General features: G+C 42.3%; 1 protein-coding gene across 4 annotated transcripts in view; it reads right to left on the reverse strand.

Annotated features, from left to right (window-relative positions):
* Positions 1-24,737, reverse strand: part of LOC147751886 (uncharacterized) — a 53,978-nt gene that overhangs the window by 20,389 nt on the left and 8,852 nt on the right. The window contains exon 1 of one of the 4 annotated variants that reach the window (XM_086973208.1): positions 13,436-15,919. The exons of the other annotated variants lie outside the window; for them this stretch is intronic. Coding sequence (XP_086829334.1) covers positions 13,436-13,549 — 114 coding nt within the window. The 5' untranslated portion in view covers positions 13,550-15,919. Of the gene's footprint in view, positions 1-13,435; positions 15,920-24,737 lie in introns of those variants that run through there. 4 annotated transcript variants of the gene reach the window in all.

The raw sequence follows: 24,737 nt of genomic DNA on the forward strand, positions 1-24,737 counted from the left end.
CATTATACATATCAAACATCGCAACATAGTTTAAATAGCACTACTTGTATTTTATTATTATCGATAAAATGTTCGCCTTTTCCCTTAGACTGTTACAGAAAATGCGTACGAGTACGACCAATAGTTAGCAGTTATACAGTTCTCACATAGGAATCGATAGGTATCTTCTATTGGCACCATAAGATGTGCTTATTAATAACTTCACTCCTCAGTACAGGGGTCCTGGGCTGAAAGATAGAGGCCTGTAAACCGCCGGATTGAGATATTGAGTTACAGTTGGAGCTCGGAAAAGAGCGGGTTGGCCGCCCTGACTATATGTACTCGAAGATGAGTTCATTGTGCAAGGATATTGTGTATTTGAGCTCAGACAGTCGTAATTCGTGATCGAAGGGTCTCTTATAGCCGAGCTCGGAACAGCAGCAGAGTTCACTGTAGTGCTAGTACCAGAAGTGATTAGGTTCGGGTTGTGTCCCCTAAAGCTAAACGCGGTAGGGCCGAATGCGCCGGGATTCAACGAAGTAACGTTCGGCACCGCTAAGCCGAGGCTCGGATCGACAATGCTAAATGAAGCCGCACGAGAGTCGATTTCGCTGCTCCCCTGGTTTGATAAAGGATTTTGCGTACAGCGTTCATTTACAACATTCGGGCTATGTACAGCACCGGGATCGGTAGGATTTTGCCGGTCAAAGTTCGTTGAACTGGAGTTTTGAGTGCCGTGTAACCCTGCGACCGCAGTAGCAGCAGTTCGTGGTGCGCAAAAGTTCGGCGACTTCCAAAGGTTTACAGGTTCACTGGAGTTCCTCGCTAGGTGTGTTTGTGCTATACTGGAATTAATAGCAGTAAGACTTATCGTATTGCGGTCGGCTAGAAGACGATGCCGTTCAACGCTCTGCGCATTCCCTACCACAAGATTTGCTGCACTGGTCCTTTGTGGCCCAATATTCGTTAGGTTTGATATGGATAATCCAGGATTGAGAGTACCACGATTTCCTGCCAAATTATTTCTAGCATCACTGTTTACTTGAAAGATGGTCGGCTCGTTGTACTTGTCTAACCTATGAGGTATTTTATTGGAATCCACGTTACTAGGATTTAATTGGCTGGATATAAATTCACTAGAACTCATCATACCGCACTCGACTGAACTGGAACCTATTATAGGAACATTATTTCCGTCGGTGTTCATTGGGCCGAACGAATCAGAAGTTGGACTGGGTGCAGCGGGATTCCTTGAATTTCTAGAAACCCAGTTTTTCTGCATAGAATATGATGTCGCTGGCGTTGTCACTTCTGATTTGAAAACCTCGTGTTCCGATTTGTTGCCTTTTGATTTCACTGAGCTGGGCAGAACCGGGTCAGCTTTCATTGGCTTTATTTTATCGGCCTTTATATTATCGAAATTAAAGATATCTTGGTGCAAGCCGCGTAAATTGGGTGCACCCGAATTCCAAGAGGTGTTCGGTAAAGACGCATGACTAGCTTTTATTTGGTCCTGAGCGCTTTGATTAGCATTGTCAAGGCAAATAGTTCTAGAACTGGAACTAGTAACATACGAAGTCGACTTAGATGAACTCGAAGCAACGGGACGTGGACTCACACCGCCGTAAGCCATTTCGTTTCGAGAAGTGTTATTTTGGTCATCATACGTCATTGTAGTGGAATTCGGAACAATGCGAACAGCCAGTTTTTTAAATGGGTCGTCTTCTTTAGTGGCAGAGCCTGCACATTGAGGGGTGTCCATCCAAGTTTCTGGGCATACCAAAACAAATTTTGTGGGCTCCGGCGCCCCAGAATCCATCGGCCCGCTACCAGCCGTCTCATGATCCCTTGCACTCCCATTCAGTACAGCCGCATTCGTAACGACAGAATTAACAATAGACTCTTTAAAATTACCGGCATTATATTCGCCAGGGGTCGGTTTTTGAGCATTCAGTGACTTGAGCCCTAGTGCTTGTATACCTAGTTCCATTGCTTCGGACTTAGGAGTATCCGAATTAGACGTTCGACGATCGACTTTTGAACCTTCGTTCGTCAATGTATTGTCGCTGTCGATATGGCGTACGTCAGATTCAATAGGAATGAGGCTCACGTCATCTAAATGAGTTACATTTGCTGTGCAGTTATCAATATTTTCTGGGAAAAACATTCTGAGAATAGGAGCTAACCTCTCGGTACATGAGCTAGTTCGCTGATAATCGTCGCTAACAGCTGCGTCAAGAACAGCTGACAAAGGAAGACACATTCCGTAGCTATAGGACTTCGAGCTGACAACAGGGGAGGCACGTGTGGTAGCCGACGCAATGAGTCTGCTGATGAGACCGTGAGAGGTGTCGGAATCGAATTCTGTAGCGTGTATAGAATACGGTTTGGAGCATCGAGTCTTCGGAGTCCTCGAATTATTTAAATCGGCATCAATAGTAGACTCGTCGAAACTTGAAAGGTCGCCATCAGAACTATAGATCCTAACAACTTCGACATTGGCGCCACCAAAGCTATGCAAACCAAGGTGGCAAGCTCTTGAGAGAAAAACGCTATTTCTTGGAGTGCCACAGGGCACTTCTGCGTCACCACAAAGAAGTTCGCCATTTGGAATATACGCATCCGAATCTCGGGCATCGAGACAAGGCGCATTTAAACTATCTATATTGAGGCCGCTTATGTCGTGGGCGAGAAGGGCAGCAACATCTCGAACGTTATGGGGCTGCGTATGAGCGTGATCATCTCTAAGCTCGATTTCATCAAGGTCGGAATTGCCCAATCGGGCTGACGAGTCAGAAGCGTTAGCATCAACAACGTAGATTTCAACGTTACGATGGCCATCCTCGTAAAAATCAGGCTTGAGAGCGCTGGGCAGTGCAGAAACAAATCCGTGGCTGGCACGCTCGAAGACGCTAAAAGATCCAAAATCCGTCGGGGCTTGATTGTCAGCACTGAAATCAACCATGCTCGATGTGAGAGCGCCGAAATCAAATGCAATATTACCGCAAAAAGAACTGGGTCGACGTTGGAACACATCGAAGTTGCCAACCTCCAAATTATATAATAAATCTGAACCAGTGGCATCCGGATCAACTCTGTGGCTAACAGAATTCTGTCGATAAAACACTGACGGTATTTCATCGGATTCAAGGTGCGGCAGAGGAGTATTTTGTCCTGTAGTATAGTCTGCTACAGAAATCGCTAAAGGCTTCAATGGGCCAGAACAGGAGACGTTGTATTCAGCTAGTCCTGAATCGGTCGGCGTCAGTTCAGGGTTACTGCACGAAGCCTCTACAACACGTTCGGATAGATTGACGTTTGAGGTTCCACTATTCCCTCTGTCAGTGTCGTGCGTAAAGGCATAGAAGGTAAGGTTTTGTTCGGCAGCGTTCAGCGGCTGCGTATTTGAAATCGATGCATAAGGAATCCGTGGGTTAAGATTAACAGAATCTTTGTCAATACAACATTGAGTAACAGCACTTGCAGTGACAAAGTTCGCTGTAGCCTGTGGCAGGTTCCGTGCTGGAACGGAAATCGAGTTATTAGATTTTTGAGCACGAGAGTCTAGAGAAGCACAATTTGGAATACTGCATAAGGTTTGGGCATCAGGATTCAATACGCTTTGGTATTGAACTTGTGTGTCATCTTTGGTGCACGGAATCTGTGACCCGGCCGCTTGAAATAAAGTTATAGGGATGCATGCATTGAATGCGTTGAACGGAGCAGCTGTGCATGGACAGAGCAAGTCTGAAACTAAAGCAGGGTTACAATTGACAGTATCTTGTTTTTGGAAGTTATAGCTAAATGAACCTTGACTAAATTCGTTTGGAGAGAATACAGCCGGACAGGCACCGTCGACGCGCAGACCTAATGTTTGAGGTGCTATCGATTGGGTCGGAACCTTTAACCTGCCAAGATTGTGCGCCCCAGGATTGACCGGGTTTGAAAGATATGCGTCAAACTTCTGCGCGCTCGAGCCCATATTGGCGTGATATTTTTGCCGATGCCTAAGGAATATAGATTCTGATCTTGTGATTGAGCCACATTCACTATAGTGATTCTTTCCCTTGACCACCTTGCAATAAAAGAAGTTCTGTCTGGATTACGTATTTGGCTTGTTGGGCACGGTTGATTTTGTGTTTCTAAGTTCGTCTGGTACGCGAACGACGCTTTAGGAAGTTCCTTTTTCCGCGAAAAAAGTACCAATGCTCTTCGTCGCGACACCACAGTGGCCTGCCGCGTTTCGTTATTTCAAACAAACCTGATGACTCTAAAAAATTTTTAAGTAATGTACGTGTCCGAGCGCGAAAATTGAAACCATTAGGGAAAACCGCTCAGTGGGAACAAGTTGGCTAATCAGAATCGGATATATAAGCAATCGTCGTGCAATTGTTGTGCGTTCCTTGTTTATACTCGTATGTATGATGCACGCCTTTCTGCATGAATCAATATTACCAATATTTAACCGGTAGCTTTTGAAAAAAAGAGTTCAGTAACAGCTAATCTTCAGGGGGTCTCAAATACAGGTTTGTCAAAGGTGTATAGAACAGAATATTTCTATATTAAATGCAAAGAAAAATGCATGAACGGATCAATACACAAGCCCAACTATTCGCTAACTCAGTTGCTTGTTGGCAGTGCATCGAGTGAGACGCAGCAAGGCCATGCCAGCCTGGGACATGCTATGAAAAAGAGGACCGATTGGCTATGAGGTGATCTCTATTACTGGAAGTACGGATGGTGGAGGTTTTGTTTGAGATTAGTACGTGCCAAATGTATGTGTTGGTGTATACTTATTCGATCAATAGCCCAACATTAAGTGAAGCGTCTTTGCTTTTTTTCTTGCTAACTAGTAGGAGGAACTTGGCTACCTGTGAGGCCTATTCACATCAGCTATGAAAAACCACGAAGAGCTCAGCTACTCAACAGTTTCTATTAAATTGACAAAATTGATCAGAAAAAAAAGTTCCTTTAACAAAATCTGTGTAGGCAAATTCTAGCAAAATCACAATAACGGTGATTTGCAATAGATATAGTCTTTAATTGCCCGAAATTACGACAAGAAAACATTGTAGCTAGCGTATTACGTCGAAACAGCTTATGATTATAGAGCGGCGTAATATCTTTAGCTCTTCGTAGCAGAATCTATAGAGTTGCATAGATTTGTGTAGATTCGTGGCTTGAAAAATATCAAGTCGGTCTAGGTGACCTTCAGAAACTAAAAGCAAATTAGTTGTATGCTCGTTATAAGTTAAGTTTCGTCACAGTTTTATGTTTTCGTTATTTGTAGAAAAACAATACAGTTCGTAGTAGTTGACTCTATGGACGCTATTTAGGGGTGAGGCTCTTTCCCTTTTAATTAAACTACTCGGAGCACATGTTTCAGTAACAAATTCACATGCGCACTTAATAAGGCGTCTATTTTATTGATGTCAATCAATTTGATACGAATGAAATCGATACAACCTACAGGTGATCATCCGATGCGTACCTACGAACCAATGACAACCAGATTTAGATACGGTAAGGAAGCAATACCAGTCATTTCATTGAAGGTATCTAACAAACGTCCTTTTAATTAATACCTGGTCTCGTGTTCGTTACTGCTTTTGCGCCTGCTGTTCCTGTGCTGTATGTCACCCACCGATCAACATATCACACGGCAGGGCAAAGACCACGTGGTTCAGAAGCACTTCTTTGAAATCTTTAAGGGCTTTCTTCGCTGGGAGGTCTGCTTGACGACGGTATTGGACGTGAAGGCCGGAAGGACTATTCATGTAGCTTTCGGTTCCACTTTCGGGCCGCCTGAGCAGGGGGCTCTGTACCATAGCCTCCAAATCGATTCTGCTAAGAATTTATGTGCATCGCAGTTTCCACTGTAGTTACATTTTTGCTGCTCGAACGGTTAAAGAGGCTCATCAAGCAAAAACGTTATCTGATGTTTTCAACGCCTCTTTTTAGGTTTTCCGAGCTTTTCCTAGGTGTTTAGGTTAGCATCCATGTGAAATATCTACCTCGCATCTTCAGTTTGTAACTCTGCTAACTGAGACGCAGACGTTGCTCAGCCGTCAACCTAGCATTGATCTCGATGCTGTTGCCTTACAACAACTAGTAATTATGGCTTCAATCGAAGCTCAAACATAGGCTCGTGTTCGATCTACAATAGTTCCGCCATTACTGTTATCACTGTTAACAATAGACATAATATAATTGAAGACTTCGAAGCACAATGTGCCCAAAAGTCATCTTTTGCTGTATTGCCTTAGATGGTTGAGTTTAAAGTAAGTTGTTTGAGAGAAGCTCATACCCGAACATTCCCGTGCAATCGCACCAAATGCACCGTTTGCCTTCTTTTTTTTGATGGAACTCTGGCTTAAAGGGCGCTATCATACCCTGAATGGAATTATAACTTATCTACCTTTTGTCAACCGTTAGTATCTTTGCAAAAAAGTTATGCTCGTTTGACTCCAGAAGATGATCGGCTGTGCACACGACTTAGGAGTTGTGTAGGTGGTCACCCAAGTCCTGAAGAACCCAGACGTCTACTTAACTGATGTAATCGTTACAAGGGTCTCTTTGAATAACCGATTTAAATACCCCCGTGTTGTCCGCAGTCTGGTGAAGGCTCATGCGTGGCCTTTATCGCCAGACAATCGACCTGCACGTGCTCTGCCTTCAGTGCCAAAATCATCACTTCGAAAACAAACTAACATCTTTATCCTGCAGTCGGATACTGCAGACAATACTGGGTTCGTATACTCAACAGGTTTCCTCATAAGTTTCAGTCGCGTTCACCATTCTCCAGAAACGAATTTTCAAAACCGTGTAAATCAAGTACACATCTTGGACGACTCACACAACTGGACTGAAGTTTGAAGTCGAATCAGACATGGCGCCCGCATGTTTTAACGCCGCTGAAGATTACTACTTTGTGCAAGGAAGAGAATTGGAGAGATCCTAATCGAAGAGACAAAATATAGTAGCAATAATTTTGTATTATTGCAAAAAATACCTAGGAATTGTCTGTAATTTGCTGTCACGGATGCTTTATAACGTAAAATGGAATAAAATTTCGCTTTGGAAACTGTGGATTTTTTTTTGTGGTATGGACAGTATTGAAAAATTTGTGGCATTGTAGACCGCAACGCAGCTCTTAAAGGATAAACGTGTTACTGGTCTGTTGAAGCTTCGGGGCTACATAAAATCAATTGAATAATCATTTAAACCTATAACTGAAATAAATTCATTGTTCAAGTGTCAAAATTGACTATTTATATCTAATTATAGTTGTCTACATCTATTGTATGCTAACGTGTATAGAAGGCAATAAAGTTTTTTTTTTGCTTTCACAATATTAGGTGAAAAATAGTCTATTACTAGAACAGGAACGGAGAAAAGCCTATAAAAAGTAAAAAGCATCTGATAATAATAGATTTCCGGGTGTAACAGATATTACTTCAGTTCAATGCCCGCGTTTCTAATAACGAACTCATGCGTTATCAGCTGTCAACGTTTACTTAACCAACAGCTTTGTCCTCACAGCTCAGGTAATGAATATTGCCACATATCATGTACTACCTACCGTAAAAGTATTCCTAATAGACAAATTCTTATCTCCTTACATTAAAACAGAGAGATAAAGTGATTTACTTGAATTTTTTCATAATAATCATCATGAAAAATATTCGTAGATGATCACTTGATATTTAAAATAGGGCAACTTAATGCGTAGAATCTCCGGCTGTATATTCCGTAATCAAAATGACTTTTTCTGTTTTTGCAAAGGTAATGCTTTCAAAAGCGAGCTCCTAGAAGTTTCAAACTTTATTCTGATTGCAACGCAAAGATGGATACACGCATCAAGCTCTGAGGACATGATCTGTTAGCTCCCTGATATTGTAAAACCTTGCCCGTTTACTATCATAAGGCACTTCAATACAATCTGATCGCTGGCGCAGTAACGAAGAATAGCTGTTCGTTTTTTTAGACCACTACGAGTTAATGAAAGCTGTGTTTATCTAATAAAACCTAAAGCGACTATATAACCGAACACAATTGAACAATTCTGAACATCCCGTAAATAACCCAGTTAGACCTAATTTAAATTGTTTTCATCTACACTGTGTGCGTAAAATAATTGTATTGCCAGACATTTTAAAAGTAAAAACATAGTAACTGATTACCTGATTAAATTAATTCCTGAAACGTTAATTTTACATATTAAAAACTCGGCAAGCCTCATTGAAAATAACAAAATAAAGTAAGTGGTAAGTTAAGCCGTGCCTTGTAGTTGCGGAGCTGAAGACTCAATGGTTGTTTTGTTGTTGACTTTGCCCCTACGCTATTAAAAGCATGAATAACCTTTGGAATGACGACAAAACTTCTCCAATTAGGAATGAAATCGATCAAATAACAGTTTCAACATCTAGGAAATAAAGTTCTACTTCAAAAACAGTGTTAGATTCTTTGCCCATCTGTATTGGATACCATACACACAGATCATAATTTTTTTTCACTGCTAGACCTATTGGAAACATTTTAGGCAAGCTAGGTCAATATTTACTTGTTGCTTGTTTGAAAGTGCCAAATATTCTTTATACGTCCATCATTCTATCAAAACAACAAAAAGCCATAAAATGTCGACGAAGTGTTTTCGTTGAATTAGTTACCGATACCTCCAAATAAATACGTGACAAAATTTTTATTTGACTTTTAGTTTCACATCAGCTACAGAGGTGGCACTCTAATAGGGGTTCACGCGATCAAAATATGATCATACTATATAAATTGTCGGCGGTACATGGATGTTTTCCTACTAAACCATATTATCGAGTTTTCTATAAGACTCAAACGCAGGGAGCACCCCGTCATCGCTACGAGATGCAGACTAATCCTAATTACGCTACTTTGTCTATCTGAATTTGAACAACGCCAACATTGTATATCGATACTGCCAGTATAAATGGTCGCCACAAAATTGCTCGAGACATCATCATTTTTAGACGGATCATGTCACAGATTTGATTTTATCCTATTTGGTTGACAGTCTTTCTCTAAATTTAGATTTACTAATTCTGATAAGTGTCTTCCATCAGCAATTAAAAACACGTACTAGTGTCATTTGATCGATTCGACAATCACTCTAGGAACACTATTACGCAATATGATAAGTGGTCACTATAGTAACAGATGAAACAAGACAAAAGTATTTTCAAGTTAAACTTGCAATACCCTTCCAAGAGTTACACAAACGTATACGAAGCAGTGAACTTCTCCGAAAAGCTGGGCGTTTAGATCGAAGTGTCTCCCTTACGCTGCGATTGCGTATTCGGCACAGGGTAGAAATCGTTAATCGTTTATAGGATAGGTCAATGCTACCAGCTAGTAAAAGAAAAATCAACAGATCTTTGTAACAATGCAGCTACGTGCGACCGAGCCACCTTCACAACCCAGTATATTCGCGCTCCTAATTCACCCAACGTTTTCGAGCAGACAAACTTTTCAGGGGTGCGCCCCGTAGCGCCTTCTAGCGGCCGCCAGATGCTACAGCCCCGGCTATTTTGCCGGCCGGTTACGGCTGTTCTACGATCGCACAGCAGCGCTTTGGGAGCAGGACCACCAGTTGGTCATGGCGTGTCCCTACCCTTTCCCGACACCCACTCCAAGTAGCAGCGGTGGAGGCGGCATTGTATGGCACAGCACAGCACGCGCCAGTCGTAGTTCGCCGGTGAGCTGATCGTAGTGCTATAGCAGACCTCTTGTTTCTCTCCTGTGGTATTCAGTAGCAACAGCAGCAGATTGTGTATTGGTTCGTCGTTTGATCGGCCGGGTGGGTGGATTGCAGAAGTGGCATAGTGTGTCGGTCTGTCTGTCTGTCTGTCTGTCTGGTCGGCTGATCGCTTCTCGAGCGTGGCGCAGAGATCGAGCAGGCTTACCCAACGCTAATCGTAGTGGCGACGTAGCACGGTAAGTGAGGTAAAGAGACAAATAGCCTACACTGTACGGCTGACTGTGTGCGCTTTCGTTGTCTGCAATCGGCGCCATCACCGCAAAACAGTCGCATCGATAAACCCAATAGCGCTAGTAGCATAATAAGCATAAACGCCAGTTGGCGGGAAAGGAACCCGGGTGAGGAACGTCAAACGTCCGTTGATCTTTATTGGTGAGTAAAAAAATACAATAGATTAAAGTAGACAAACGTAGGAGCTCGTGAGGGGCCATTCTACTGCTGAAGTGAATGGATAGAGAATAAACTGTGCAATCATCAATACGAGAGAGGAAAACAAGCGAGTTGTCGATCGAAATCGTAGATCGAAGGTTACTGGTCTAGCGTCACTAACTGGATAGATGAAAATAGGCCGAAAACTAATTTAACTAAAGGCGGTCGAATTGGCTCATTTCGCTGTGAAGTTATTCAGGCGCGGGTAAAGCCTATAGTATGCCGTAAATATCTGGCTGTGCGCTAGTTATCAATGGTACAATTTTCGTTGTAACGAATGTTTGATGCCGCGTTTTCGCGAGGTTACTATGAAGTAAAGTTAGTCCGCATCTTTTAAATAATGTGTGAATGCCATTTGAGGGTGCTGCGAAGAGTACACGAATGAAAGCGTCGGCCTGCTTGTGCAGTAGTGGTTCGTAGATACCCGTGGTGGAAAGCTGGGTATATAGGCGTGCCTGCTTTGCAGTACGTCCCGGAGGTGGTGAGGTGGGGTGAGCTGAGCTGAAGTGGGGTAGGATGGGGGGGGGGGGGGACCGACATCCGAAAAAATTCGGCAGCCAGTTCTTTCTCGTTTGCGTAACGAGTGGCGACGTCACCCATTGTTCCATATAATGGAGTCATTTGAAATATTGCGAGTATAGTTATAGGGTCTATACTGTGAGCCGCCTTTGCACCAAACTGTACGAAATAGAATCCGCCTCATATCTGTGTATACACATGTATGTATATCGTACATATTACTGCTGCTACTAGCACACGTGCTTCGTGATCGCTTAGGTGTCGTGCATGTACGAATGAACGATCTGTTTGGCCTACTGCCATCGTTTCTTCTACCCTTAGCAATGCATTGGAACTATCACAGGTGCCTAGTAGGCAAGCTGATTATAAGTACCGTTGTCAGAAAATCTCTCTTGGTCTTCTCGCAAATATTCTTATGATGGAATGTACTCAGACTCGAATGGTAAGGATGAGACAACGACACCACTTCGTTGTGTTTATTATGCCGGCGTCGAACACTTAAGTTACCACTGGTCAGGTTTAACTGGCTACTTCGACTTTTCATCTAATGTGCTACGCGAATTAACTACAATGGCGCTATCGGCGTTCGCCAACTCGATGTGTATCGGTATACAATACTAGGCCGTTATTTGTTAGGGTTCAGTTCATGAAGTTGGTGTGGGCATAGCAGTATCATCAAGTCGATAAGTCATCTGAGCTCACGAGCTGACTCTCTTCTCATCATACGGTTTAAGCTTGTGAACTGCGACCGCTGTTAAACGGACCGATGTTGTCCGGCACAGATCTGATTAGGTTTTTGAAAGTGGGTGCGCCTCTGTAGGGTTGCCTGTCTGTTGGTAAGAGCTCAAGCCACCAGGTAACGACGGATGAGGCACCAGTCGAGTTACCGTTACAGTCGCCACTGGCGAAGTCTCGTGACCTGCTATGACCAGGCCACAGAAAAATGGCGACATGACCTGACCCCAAGAACGGCCGACGCACAGGTTACTGTCTACTCGAGCGATGTTCGGAAACGATCACGACGACCACAACAAAAGCTACAACTGCGCAGCGAACAACAGTACCAAAGCAGATACATACCGTCGTAGATAACAGAGAATGAAAGGTTCTTTTCTCTTGTGCCGCAACAGTGGGTTTGTTGTTGGCTACCGCCATTATCACTGGCAGCAAAAATCCCATATATCGAGCGACATAGTGCGGCATAGCTTCCTCTCCCATTCTTCCTCCACGGTGGCCTATTTTTTATTAGAACTCAATTTACGGATTCTCTCTACCGGTCTAGTCACTGTAATTTGACTGCATAGTTACACAAAAGCTGAGGGATAGTATCTGATACCGCTGAAACCTAAGGTCACGCCGTTGTTTCTTTAATCGGTGTTGATTTGTTTCTCTTACTATTTTTCGTACTCTAACGAACTAATTTGTTATGGATTTAATTATGAGGGTAGTTGCGGCTACTGAATCATAGCCGGTTGAGGAAAGTGTTGAGTCTATTGGTAGCTTCTAGGTATACATATCATAGTTATAAAATAGAAGGAACAGTCAGCTTCATGCAAAGTAAACTTCCCTCGTAAGAATGAGTCACCGATGAGCAGGGATACAAGTATCTGTTGTTGTAAAGGGCGAGTGCGTCTCACACGGGACACAGTGTCTTAATGACGGGATTCGCCTGCAGCTCAGGGCTACCTAAGAGCGCTAATGACTCTATCATCCGCTTACACATGTGCCTTGTACAAAGTAAGGCTCATTTCTAGACGACCAGAGTCCTGTAGTTGGCGTTACAATTGTATTATCTTTTTTTTTTTTTATAAAAAGTAATACTAATTGTTTTTTTTTTTACAAAAACAATACACGTGGACTTTTATTTCGGGAACCCCTTCCGAAGTAAACGTACGAATTTGTTCGTATATCATTACGGCGGTGTATCTATTTGGTATGTTTGAGGGACAATTGAAAACACGGCGAAGGGAAAGATGTTTGGACACTGCGGCGCGATATGTGCTCTCGTCGAACTATAAGCTCATGGAACTAACGTTAATAAATGGGTTACATTTGTATCATACTACAACAATCGTTCAAAAAACTTGCGTCAAGAACGTTCAACCACTAGGAACGAATTATTAAGCCTACTAAAACCACTGACAATACGGCTGTAGTGACAACAGGAACGTCTGTTTCGGGCTTGAAGTACCGCTTGGGCTCCGCATTGACTTGGTTCTGCGACCGCCAATGAAGCGTCCTGTTGGAATTTTTCGCTATGCTATCGTTTGTCTTCATAGCGTCATTTTCGCTCATGGATTCGATCTATGTGGCGTACATTGTCATCTATTTTTCGACCATAATTTTGACTGGGCAAGGCCTGAAGCAGTATTTGGTGTTGTCCTCGTACGCTGACCGTTACAAGCGATACGCTGACCGCTAAGACCCTCCAGCTTACGACGGCATACAGAGATATTCGATACTAGCAAACGACTTTCAAAAGTAGTAATCATCCCAGTTTGTGTTGATAGGCCAAACGAATCCACGTCAGAAGTATCAGCGCCGGTAGCGGCGCTAATTGTTATTACTGCAAACTTTTCTAGTCTTTTCTCATATTATTATTACTATAGTTAGTACGAGTATTCTTGCCGTTTATTTTTGGCCCTTGTCCTTCCCCGTAGTTGAATTTTTAACCCTTCTAAATGTTCCTCTAAGCATTCTAAACTCATAAAGACTCACCATTATGTGCTGCAGTTGTAGTTTGTCAACTATTGCCGTACAGATGGTGTAATAGTAAAATTCGATTTCGCTTGAAGAGGATGTCTTTGGGTCCTTCTGATGTATTCGGGTCATGTCTTTTCGACCTGGCGTTAATATGAACTAATTCTACTCGCGGTAGAAAGTTGACGTCGTACCGTAAGACAATCGACTGTTGTATTTGACCCTCTATTTTAGCAATTGAACCTTGAAGACAGGTCGACCGCTCCTACTAACCGTGTCGTCGTGCGGCCGAGTGACTCACTGAAGGGAATGGGTGACTCACCGTTGAATGAGTAACCGGCCTCTCCTACGAAATAGTTCAGAAGAGCGCTAGTGCACTCTGAAGAGAGGGGCCGGACCTATCTGGCTTAACGAGATGCAACGCTGGCAATATACGCGTAGGCATATGCGGTTAGTGACATTGCCCGTAACACTATTCGAGGAACCTTACTCGGTTTAGAACAAGTCTGATTCATCACTACGTATGCTTTATTTGGCTGAATATCTCTCACGCCAATTTTACTGTTTCCAACAATAGCACAGCGGGTCAATTAATATCGTCAAATATTAGTTGCAGAAAAGCAAACAACGAGGTGTACGCAGAAACGTCTTGAAATTCTGGGGAACGCTCCAAGTCAAATGCGCATTAAGCCTGAACGAGGCGCGCTGTTTAAAAATAAATCTCTGTGGAAATGCATAGAACTCGACCGTCAGAGGCGAAATATTGATCATTTGAATATAGAACATGAACTAGAAATACTCGATGGCTTACCACTTTGGTGTTCTTTTTTTTTTGGGCTAACTACGTTGCTATAGCACAATCCTAGCACTTCAATCCATTCGTTCAATTATCTTCTTACCTTCAATTTATATATTATGATATGCGGCTTTGTTACTAGATATAATTTTACAAAACTAACAGTTGTTTATGATTGTTTCAAGATGCAACCTACTGCTCGAATCGTGCGCATGATATGTATTTAGGTTTGACTGTATGTTCCTTGTTGTCAAACCATTCCTAACAAACTAAGCTACGCGGGCGCTATCGTTGATTTCCTTTTGCCAACCGTGAGAAGTTTATGGGCCAAGTACCATCCATTTGTAGTGCGTTATCTGTGATAATGGTGAACGGCTAGCCGCAAATCCTCGGTGCGCGGGTGGTTGTCATTGGAAGGCTCAAAGAGACAAGATCAAGGAAAATACTAGGACACGTCATGGGGCTGTCATATCTTAGATTACATATTTATTAATAGGAAGATATATTTGATACAGAATTATGTAAAGCTTCACGATAAATGTGTACACCGACGTTTGCAAAGTAAATTCAGTTGATACATATTTGTCGGTTCGTAAAAACGTGAAGTAGCATGGTGTGTGTATAAAGCGTTCACGGAAATTTGCAACGACCTTTCATAGCTAACTGTGGTTGGCCACTGCAACGAACGCGACGCGGCAGGCCTGAAGTAATTACTGTTGCTCATAAAAGCATTCAATAGCGAAATATGTCTGCATCGCTACGTCATTTATGCGAACATGAAATTTCTGCTTTGCTTGAAGCGATCGATTACTGACGGACTAATTTCTGTATCCTACAAAGCCCCTTTATAGCAATCGATAGATTTGTTTACTCGTCATGAAGTATCGGACGATGAAATTCTCCTGCCCCATGTCTCCACCGAGAATCTCGTATCATCCGACATACCGATTAAGCAAGTTGCAACCGCCATAATAGAACTTAATTCGTACTTCAGGTGGCCTGCTTCCCATAGCTGTGACTCAATAGATAGGTGAACGAGCTTCGGGTTCGTTCATTACCAGAAGGAAGCTGTGATAATCACTGGTACACTATTTCTGTGCCAATGTTATGGCATAATTTCGAATTCGTAAAGAGGGAAGTCCGATAGATCCCTTTGTTTAAGTTTGCCGCGACTGTGATGTTACAGAATCGAATGCACACGTATTTTCCTATGAACAAACAGGGGGATCTTAAACGCGAGATTTCTCTGTTACTCCACCTGTTATTTGATCTCTGCCCCATAAGGCGAACTATCGATAATTTTAGTTTGGAACATCGGATGGGTTTTTGGACCTCGGATGGGGCTATCAAAACAGGCACGATACGCATCGCACGTGTCACGCATGCAAATTGGCCTTGAGTTAGTTTTGAGGATGTCCGGCGTTTAGCATTAGTGCAAGTCTAGCTACACAGTGTGACACGGGATGCTTGAACGCGTTGCTAGCCGACTGACCGACTGCCAATAAACGTAAACGCCAGAGTAAGTATACGGGACCTAGTAGACAGCCTATGGATTTGCTATTTGCCATAGTGATCTTAGTTCTTATTGAATGAAACAATTATCATCGATGCTCGTATCTTGACCGCTATTGTCAGTTTTACCCATACACTCGACATTTTGTCGTGACGTGAACCCAACGCACGGCGCGGTATTCGTTAACAGCGACCTCCAAACTTAATGTAACATCCCTGTACTGCAAAGTTACTGCAAAGACGTTTCCAAAAGCAATGTGTTACGAAATACTCTTCCTTAAAAGATCATTGTGTGTGTGGTGGTGTTATGTTGTCACAGTGAAAAAAGACCCTTAGATGAACTGCTGTATCCTATTATCTATCTATCTATAGTATATATATATATATATATATATGTCTATTTATAAAATTAATGACAATCTGTGAGTGTCTTACGCGTTCTCATCGTGGTAGCGTCGAAGCTAGGCTAATATAATTCGGTGACTGTGAAAAATCATTAGAAATTCGCTCTAGTGTTTGATACGGGTGCAATAACTGTTTTGAACATATAAAATTGATTTGGAAAAAAATGTTTCTAATTGCTTGCCAGTAAGGTTTGTCGCGCGTCGAACTAGGTTCGATTGGGAACTCTTTTTGAGCGTCTAGCTTTAGCAGACGGTTAATATTTTAAAATCATTTCGGCATCGATCTTCACTATGCGCAAAGAGATTTATCTCTGATTTAAAAAAAAAAACTAACTCAAGTGTCTTTTGCCTATTGATTTTTTTTATAATTCCTCAACCTGCGTTATTAAGAGAAAAACTTACGAATTTTTCATGTAAAGATTTGACTGTAGTGATTTTTGTAAAAATTCTACAAAAAAAATAATTACACAAAAGATGCAAACACTAGCCGTGCCTCCTACGCATAAAGTATCCATATGACAATTAAAAAGTTCGACGCCATTATATCCGAAGTCCAAAATCGTAGGGTATGCGTCTACCCCCCCCCCACCACCCCCACCCTACCCCACGAAAGTCACAGCAATAGTAACAACTTAAATGGTCAGTCTTGATTCGTCTGACTTTGGCGCTTCCTTGGCGCTACTAGTTATCACTTTCATGCTTCGATAGCGAATCCCCTTTCTATCTATTGAAAGATGGGAACCTAGCATCTTGTTAGGTTTATCTTGTTCTTACTGAAACGGCTGATCCCATCATCGACGTTGATGATGCTGTTTCTTTCTGGTGGCTAGGAGATTCCGAATCAAGCCAAATCTACGTAGCCGCAGGCGTTTTAAGCCTGTAGAGCGTTGTGTAACGGAGAGGCGCGTTTGGTTAGCGGACGCGTTTTGCCCTTAGATACTGGGACGGCCACTAGTCCGAGCAACTGAATACTCCATGCTGGTGCTCTTGTAGGTGGTGGCTACCCTCCGCCTTTTTGAGCCGCTTGTTGCCTGATGATCTGATGGTCGAACGACAACGGCGGAGACAGCAGAGCAGTAGTGGTAGAAGTTATCTTTAGACTCAATTGCCCCAGAACGAGCCCAGTCAAGCCGGTTATGACCCATTCACCGCTCACTGATCACGTGAAATGGACGGCGTGGTCAACGAAGCTGTCGAGTAATCGACAACAGTAATTAACTCCGGAAGCAACGACAGAAAAATAAAAGCAAGCAATCTACAAAGACGAATACGCAAAATATGTGCTAGGATAATTGTAGATGCCCGCCGAGAGGGTGGAATAACGTTAGTTACACAGAAAGGGAGAGAGTGCCGAAGTACTGCTTTGGTATGCTATGGTCGTCGGCGTCGTCTGAGTGCCCAACTGCGATACTTCAGTAGGGGTAGGTAATCGATAAATGCGAGCGCGTCCACTGTAAGTACTTCGATGAGTACAGAAATTGCTTCTAGTTAAAACTTTTCTAGGGAAATTCAGTTACTTAACATTCTATGGTTATCTCTAGAGATAGAGTTGTAGCAACAACAGTTACACATTAAAGGTCCGGGGACCTTTGTGCTGGGAGCCTTGAAGGACATTTGTGCTGACAAAACCTGACCGAGGTGTCTCATATAGGCAACATCAAGAGGACTTCGCGCGTGTGACATTGAACTAGCAACTACAAATCACTTCAATGAATAAATGCATGTATGGCACTGCATCTGTAAAGCTCTATTGGAAATTCTTAAAGCGGAACAGGTGAATCAAATACACAGGGACAGCGGCTTTTCAACTGTTAAAAATCGGATTTTTATTTGGTGTTAAACACAGACACGCTGCTGGATATGGCTCGTATTTTTTCGATTGTCGTTACTTTCGTGTTGTTTTCTATTATCGGCGTTTGTTCAATATTTTCCGAATCTTATAATAGCTTTATTCATCCGTCTTACCATGCCACTGGACCGCTGTGTTTGTCTCATAGTGCTACAAGCTCTGGATCGTGTTATCGGCAGCCAGATGGCTCTGCAATGCTTGCGACAACGCCATTTTGATGTTATTCTGTGTCTCAGATAAAAGGAGATTTAAAAAAAAACCAGGCAACAGTGCAACACAGATGTCGGCACGGGTACCTTTGTTGTTGACGGTATAATGACTAGTCTTACAACCTTAATATCTCGAATTTCTTGCCACAGGTCATGGAAGGTTATAACCAGAATGCATTATCATTCCGTCTGTCGTAATGGCTTCATTAATCATGCTCTCTAGTCCTTTCTGTCCTTGACCTTTTTTCCCCGCCTGCAATTATCACTTATTTCCGAAGGCTCGTTTATCAGTAATTCCAGCGTCCTTGTTTACCTGTAAACCTGATGCAAAAACACTACCGAAATCGACTAGAGAGGTGTTTTTGTATATATAATTTTATAATTATGAAATTATATATGTATATATTTCAATTGTCGTAGTTCACGGTGGGAGTAGGGGATTTGCCGTCATCCACGCCGTCCAGTCCGCTCAGTCTAGCTAGGAAATGACAGATCATGCAATTTTTTTTCAATGAAGGAATGGCGTTATGGGATGCCTTTCGACCTCCTAACAATAACATGTCTAATACTTAAAGAGCCAATACTAGAAGTTAGTTCTCAGTGACTTGTAAGCCGACAAACACAAATACAAACCTAGCACGAGGAGTAACAGGTCCAAGGTCTCTGTCCACAACGGTCCTCGAACCAAATGTTACGTCTCGTCTGTACGTATCCAGCAGCAGTATCTGATAAAGAACTGCGAGGTTTTTTGCTGATGAAAACTGTACATTAAATTACTAGTCAACTATTAATTAGCCAATGGTATGTTACATGCGCGTATGTGTACCATTTAAAATGGCGGGAAAAGCAGGAGGCTTGAATGGTCGATGTACTCTGTGGGTTTGCTGTTGCATAGAGTATTTTCGAAAATCTTAACTATTTAGGCCGGCGTGTTCAGCCACTTCTACCTTTGTGGACAGCATTTGATTCCGTTTCTGCTGATTTTGTGTAAAAATACCCCACTTGCGTTTGGCCGGCATTGTCCAAAGGGCACTACACACCTATTACGTTTTTTTGTACCATACGTTGTATACACGTATACTAGTGAAGCCTTGTCGATTGTAAGCGATCAGAAAAGTAACAGCTCTATCGTAGCATAGCAAATCCAATTTGGTTCGAATAAAGTGAATGGATTCACAGCAATGCAGGAGGGGTTATTTACCCAACAGTTCAGCGGGTTCTGGCGGGTGCATATATGTAGTTCCCTACATAAGATGGAAAATCTGACAACGTCGACAGAGCACTTTATGGAAGCATACACAAAATGAGCTATCCGAAAATCTTTTTAATCAAGCGCATAGGGAGAATTCTACGATAATAGAAAATATATTATAAATCAATATTGCATAAAAAATGCATTAAATGTACTGCTTATAATTGTGCATGTCATTGTAATAGTAACTGAAGTCGCTATTATATTTGCTAATTATTTCGACGCATCAGGTAGTCGTAGTTTTACGGGAACACCCCCTCAAATAGGGTAGTTTCCTTCTGTACGCTCTGGGAGAACAGGTTTGCGTAGGATATTCATACACCTTTTTGCCAAGCGAAATTGCAGGTGCCAAGATTGCTGGCCATCCACATTTACCAAGAACGTAACAATAATCTTTTCACTGTTTGTCACTGTCAGGCAGGTCTGATCGGCTGAAATCGCCGGAGATCAGACGATTAGTACAATGCTATTAGGTGTATTCGTGAATGAATATACAAGCTAATAGAAAATCGTTATATTTGATTGCTTTAAGGACAGCCTCGAAGGGATTAGCTCTTGATTGCTTCGTTAACCAACCGATCTGAGCATATGTAGAGCAAAATTGCCGGATCTTCAGTTTATAAAGGTATTACCGCAAGCGCTTCCGAAGTTGGCTTGAATCTGAAAGCTAGATTAAGAAGAGAGTACTTCCTCTTGATATGAACACCGTCCAATACTAAGCTAATGATTTCGTACTCTTCACATTTATAGTAGTATAGATCTTCCTTGCAGCAGCGCTGGTACAAATATAACGCCTCGAATATACCCGTCAAATTGTAACTTCTTCTGGGAATAATAGGCGTTGTCGCAGCAATGATAAACCCTACCTGGTCTCTCATAGCTGGAATTTGTCCGTAACGCTAATATCTGCATGTCTGTTTATCGGCGATGACCCCTTATACTTATGAATACTTATGAAACACATTATGAAACTGCTGTGTCAACGAGGGGTACAGATAGCACTGAGCCGTGTAGACATGTTTTGTACCAAACAGGCTGATATAGACGTTTAGCTTTGAGGCCACCATACGTCGTCTGTTTACTGTAGCCATATTAGATGTTCAATCATTCCAATAAACAATAGATAAATCGAACAATTAGTGTCAATAAATAGAGCCAGTCTCACAGAGCTAGATGCTGTTTGCCGTAAAGGTACAGCATGGGTTTACCATTTCGAACCCTGTCGATTTTTGCTAACAAATGATGAACTTATCGATAAGCCGCAAACCTCAATAGAGATGCGATCAATACGTGTTAACTAACTTGAGAAATGGTAGGAAGAAGGCTAAGTACTCCTTTTATCGATCAGGGCATTAAGTAGGCTGGCTATTAAGGTCTTTTCCAGAACCAAAGCTGGAGCTTGCTAAACACTATACCGATCAGACTATACCGACCTGAAAAGACGCATACCTAATGTATTGTTTTCGACCGACAACCGTGAACCGGCTGTTAGGTAGTATACATGCCTCACTTATTATAATGATTATATCAAATAATATATTATACTAGCGATATGATTGGTATGGTAATTCTCTTCGTTGCTATATCTTTATATGGTAGGATGCAAGTCACATCGAAGTGTACACACTGTTCTTATGCTCAATGAAATCTCGGTGTTTTATTTGTTATTGTTTTTACCCTGATGGTATGGCAATACGCCACGTGTTTCCGTAACATGAAGTGAATCTATCCTCAACATGTCGTAAACTAGTCGCTAATTCGCACCCGGATACCGTACATGCAATCTATGAAAACGTACGGCGTGGTATCCTGGCATCAACCTCCCGATTGGGTAATCTGTTTGGAATTCGATATACAGTATAATAAGGTATAGTAAAATTAGTATAATAAAATTATGAGATTATATAGGAAATAAACCTACCTAGCGAAATAAGAAATTCGTCTCTTACCATCTTACCACCAGCGACACGTAGAAATTATTTAACGAATTTTACATTCAGGTAACAGCTGTCTCAGTATTCTTAGAGCATCTATACAGGTTTTGTATTTGCCCTCGAATTTTGAACATGCTGATGCGCAGTTCTTTGAGAGGTAACAGGTTCTTCGCAAATACGCGATGCTTCAAAAATAGTAATAATATGCCCCTAATGGGAATATTTATTAATAATTTCTTCGTTTTTAGATTCGTTTCGTTGGTAAATTATACTCTCATTCTACTTACGTCCCGGAATCAGAAGATATCTTTCAACTTGGGCTTCATTTATAGGTGCACGTTTGCTGCAGCTGTCTGACGTGTCTGTCGCTATTTGTTACCAAAGAAAAACTGAGACACGTTCTATGAAAAAATAATTGTTAAAGGAATAGACTAAGTTCTCAGAGATCTTGCCAAATTTATCAAGAATATCATTGAAGACCGTTATACATTAAAGAAGTAACGCTGGTTCCAATCAAGGCGTTGGCGTAAAAGTTTCACTGTTATACACGCGCCCACAAGTCGCATCATCTTGCTTTTTCGAATTAAAACAAATCGTTTCTTCTGTCTGCGCATTATTGGAACTTCTATAATCAAGTTCCAATAATGCGCAGACAGTGAACGTAGTGTGGCACTTAAACTTTTCTTTATGGTGATGGAATAGGGGTTCCTATTATCCATTATTCGCTGTGCCTGCATCGATAGCGTACGCGTATCTAGCGTACAGTTTACTACCATGCTGATCAGGCCACACCCTCATAATTCCGTTGTCGCTGTTTGCTAGGCCTATACGTTAGGCGACGCTAGGGCAAACATTCTAAACGTACCCCGCAGCAAGATCAACAGTCAGAACAACAACAAGGACAACAGCGCCAGCTACATCAGTGCAGCAGTGCTAACAGGGAACTGGGCTGGGGTAGTTGGTTCGCAGAAGAACTTAGACTTCAACGACCTCGCAGCTCTCGTTTGCCGAAGTTCCTGCCGTCGGATGTGGATGGGTGGTGCCACCCGAGTATATGGGCATCTACTATCCAGCCCATACACAAATGCTTATACAGTAAGCAGAGAGAACACAAACCAGAACGACAAAAATGATGAAGAAGAGTTCATTAGAGGAGTACCGTTAAGCCGTCAGAGATAGTTTACTGCCGTTATTGGTGACAGCAAAGCCACCAGCTTTTGACGTGACTGGCAGTGACGTTATCTGTGCTTGAGTTTTGGTGCAATGTCAGTCACGGCTGGCGACAACACCCTGATAAACGGGCACCGAAAACACAGGATTTTAGCCATTGATCTGTTCTAAAAACACCGATATCAGGGAGTAGGGCAAAATAGATCAAAAAAGAAACAACACCCCATTCCCTGTGGCGGTGTTCCATTCGGCGGACAGAGAAGAGAGGCTTCGTTTCGTTCGTACTCGATTAGGGGCGACGCTTCTCGGTTTTCTGACGCTATTACGGTCACATTTCTATTTTTTGATGACAATGGTAAGGCTACGAGTAAAACCGACCAAAAGCAACTACGATCAAATTAACAGAAACGGAGTTTAGTCACAGTTCGTAGCAAATGACTTGTCCTAACACGTTTCCGCACGTAACTCTATTCTATACTACAACAGGTGGTATTGTTATCGTTACTTTTGTTGCCGTTGGTTTAACTAATTGCTTCATGTTTGAATGTGAGGCTCCTTTCCATCACTGTCAAATGCGTGTTTTTACCTGTAGGTGGCCTGACAAACCGTAGACCGTCATTGTTCAGGGCTAGCAGAAGCAATAGTATCAGCTTTTCGGAAATGAGAATCAAACAGTTCTACGGGCACCCAACCAATCCAGCTGCGATTCGCATGATTTTGCTTTACGGGACTGTACAGGACATGTATATCGCACTCAAGCTTTATGCTAAGCAAATTATAGAAACTAGCAATCCGACCACGCTGTCATGCCTGCAGGATTGACAACTAATGTAGCTAAGTTAGACGTATTCAATCCATCTACAGCGTAAGGTTTTGCCGAAGGTTTACTGAAAAGGTGTTCTGCTTCTATCAGTGTGGCGCCCTCTTTTGTAATCAGTATCATAACTAAGAGACGGCCAATTTGAAGACTATAAGACCGAATCGGCTTTTCGTGCACTCAAGCGGCAGTACGCAAGCGAAGCTACTGACTGTCAATTCGCAAAAGATCAATGCCTATATATGTATATATGCGCATATGTAACAGTAGCTCCTAGTGAATTCTTTTAGCCACGATATAATATCTATTTTTCAAAAAATGAACAGAGCGGCATCCGTGAGGCATTTAACCTGATTTTGTTACTGGCGCCGTTATTTTTCTGCCAGTTAGCGACGCTGTGCTGTGTCGAGACTACGTCGTCGTCTGGATTAGTAGTATTAGCTAATAAAACTATAGGCCTGTATTTATCTAATCTAGCGAGGCCAAAAAGCTGTGACCCACTCCGTGAACTATGAAACCTATCGTAGATTGCATTTCGTCCATATGAATCTGCCATCTTCGGGCAACTGATGGTAGAACACAACGGCAAACGAGTTTGCTAATTGAAAAACAAACAGATTTAACCTTGGCAAGCAAAAGTAACTTCACAACTCTAACGGACCCCACCTGACACCATGACTATATATGAATAGAGGTTGTCAACGCTAACTTGATGCATCTATCTTAACACTTGACAATACGCTTGACGTTTCCGTAACGTATAGCGTTAGAATCTGATATAGTATTAGCTGCTGCTACATTTAGGACAGGCACGGCTCACTATCGGCTTTGATTACTACGTCGTATCATTTCCAGTCTACTGTTTCGTTATAGAATATCAAAAAAATTTAAATTTCGAGAAATAATCATTGTCACCGATTGTTGTTATCAACGTAATGCGGCAGCGAGTCATCTTGGCGACGACTGCATCCTAAAATAGACGCCCGTATCACACAGTACGGATTAACCCGGAAGAGTTTCACAATGGAAAGGGCTGGCTGTAATTTGTGCTGATTGTTTCGTAGTCGTGCACGGGGCGAGTGCTGTGATCGACTGACGAAAAGAGACAGACGCTTGGTGACTGCCCCTACAGCATTGCCATTAGCTAAAAAGGTAAAATTTAATCTAGAATCGGTGTATGTACAGCTTTTAACTGCCATTACGAGTTCTGCCGGAACTATTTACAGTGAACTGCGTAATGATCGCCAGTGATAGCTGATTGCTTTCATCCTAACGAAACGACAGATGAAAATTCAATTTACTCAATACATTGGCACATTGTCATTTCTGCTAAGGCTTGACGGACATGACGTGTAGAAATGTTTGTGTTGAAAGCTG

This window comes from Varroa jacobsoni, unplaced genomic scaffold (genome assembly GCF_002532875.2).
Source record: "Varroa jacobsoni isolate VJ856 unplaced genomic scaffold, vjacob_1.0 contig01850, whole genome shotgun sequence".
Lineage (NCBI taxonomy): Eukaryota > Metazoa > Arthropoda > Arachnida > Mesostigmata > Varroidae > Varroa > Varroa jacobsoni.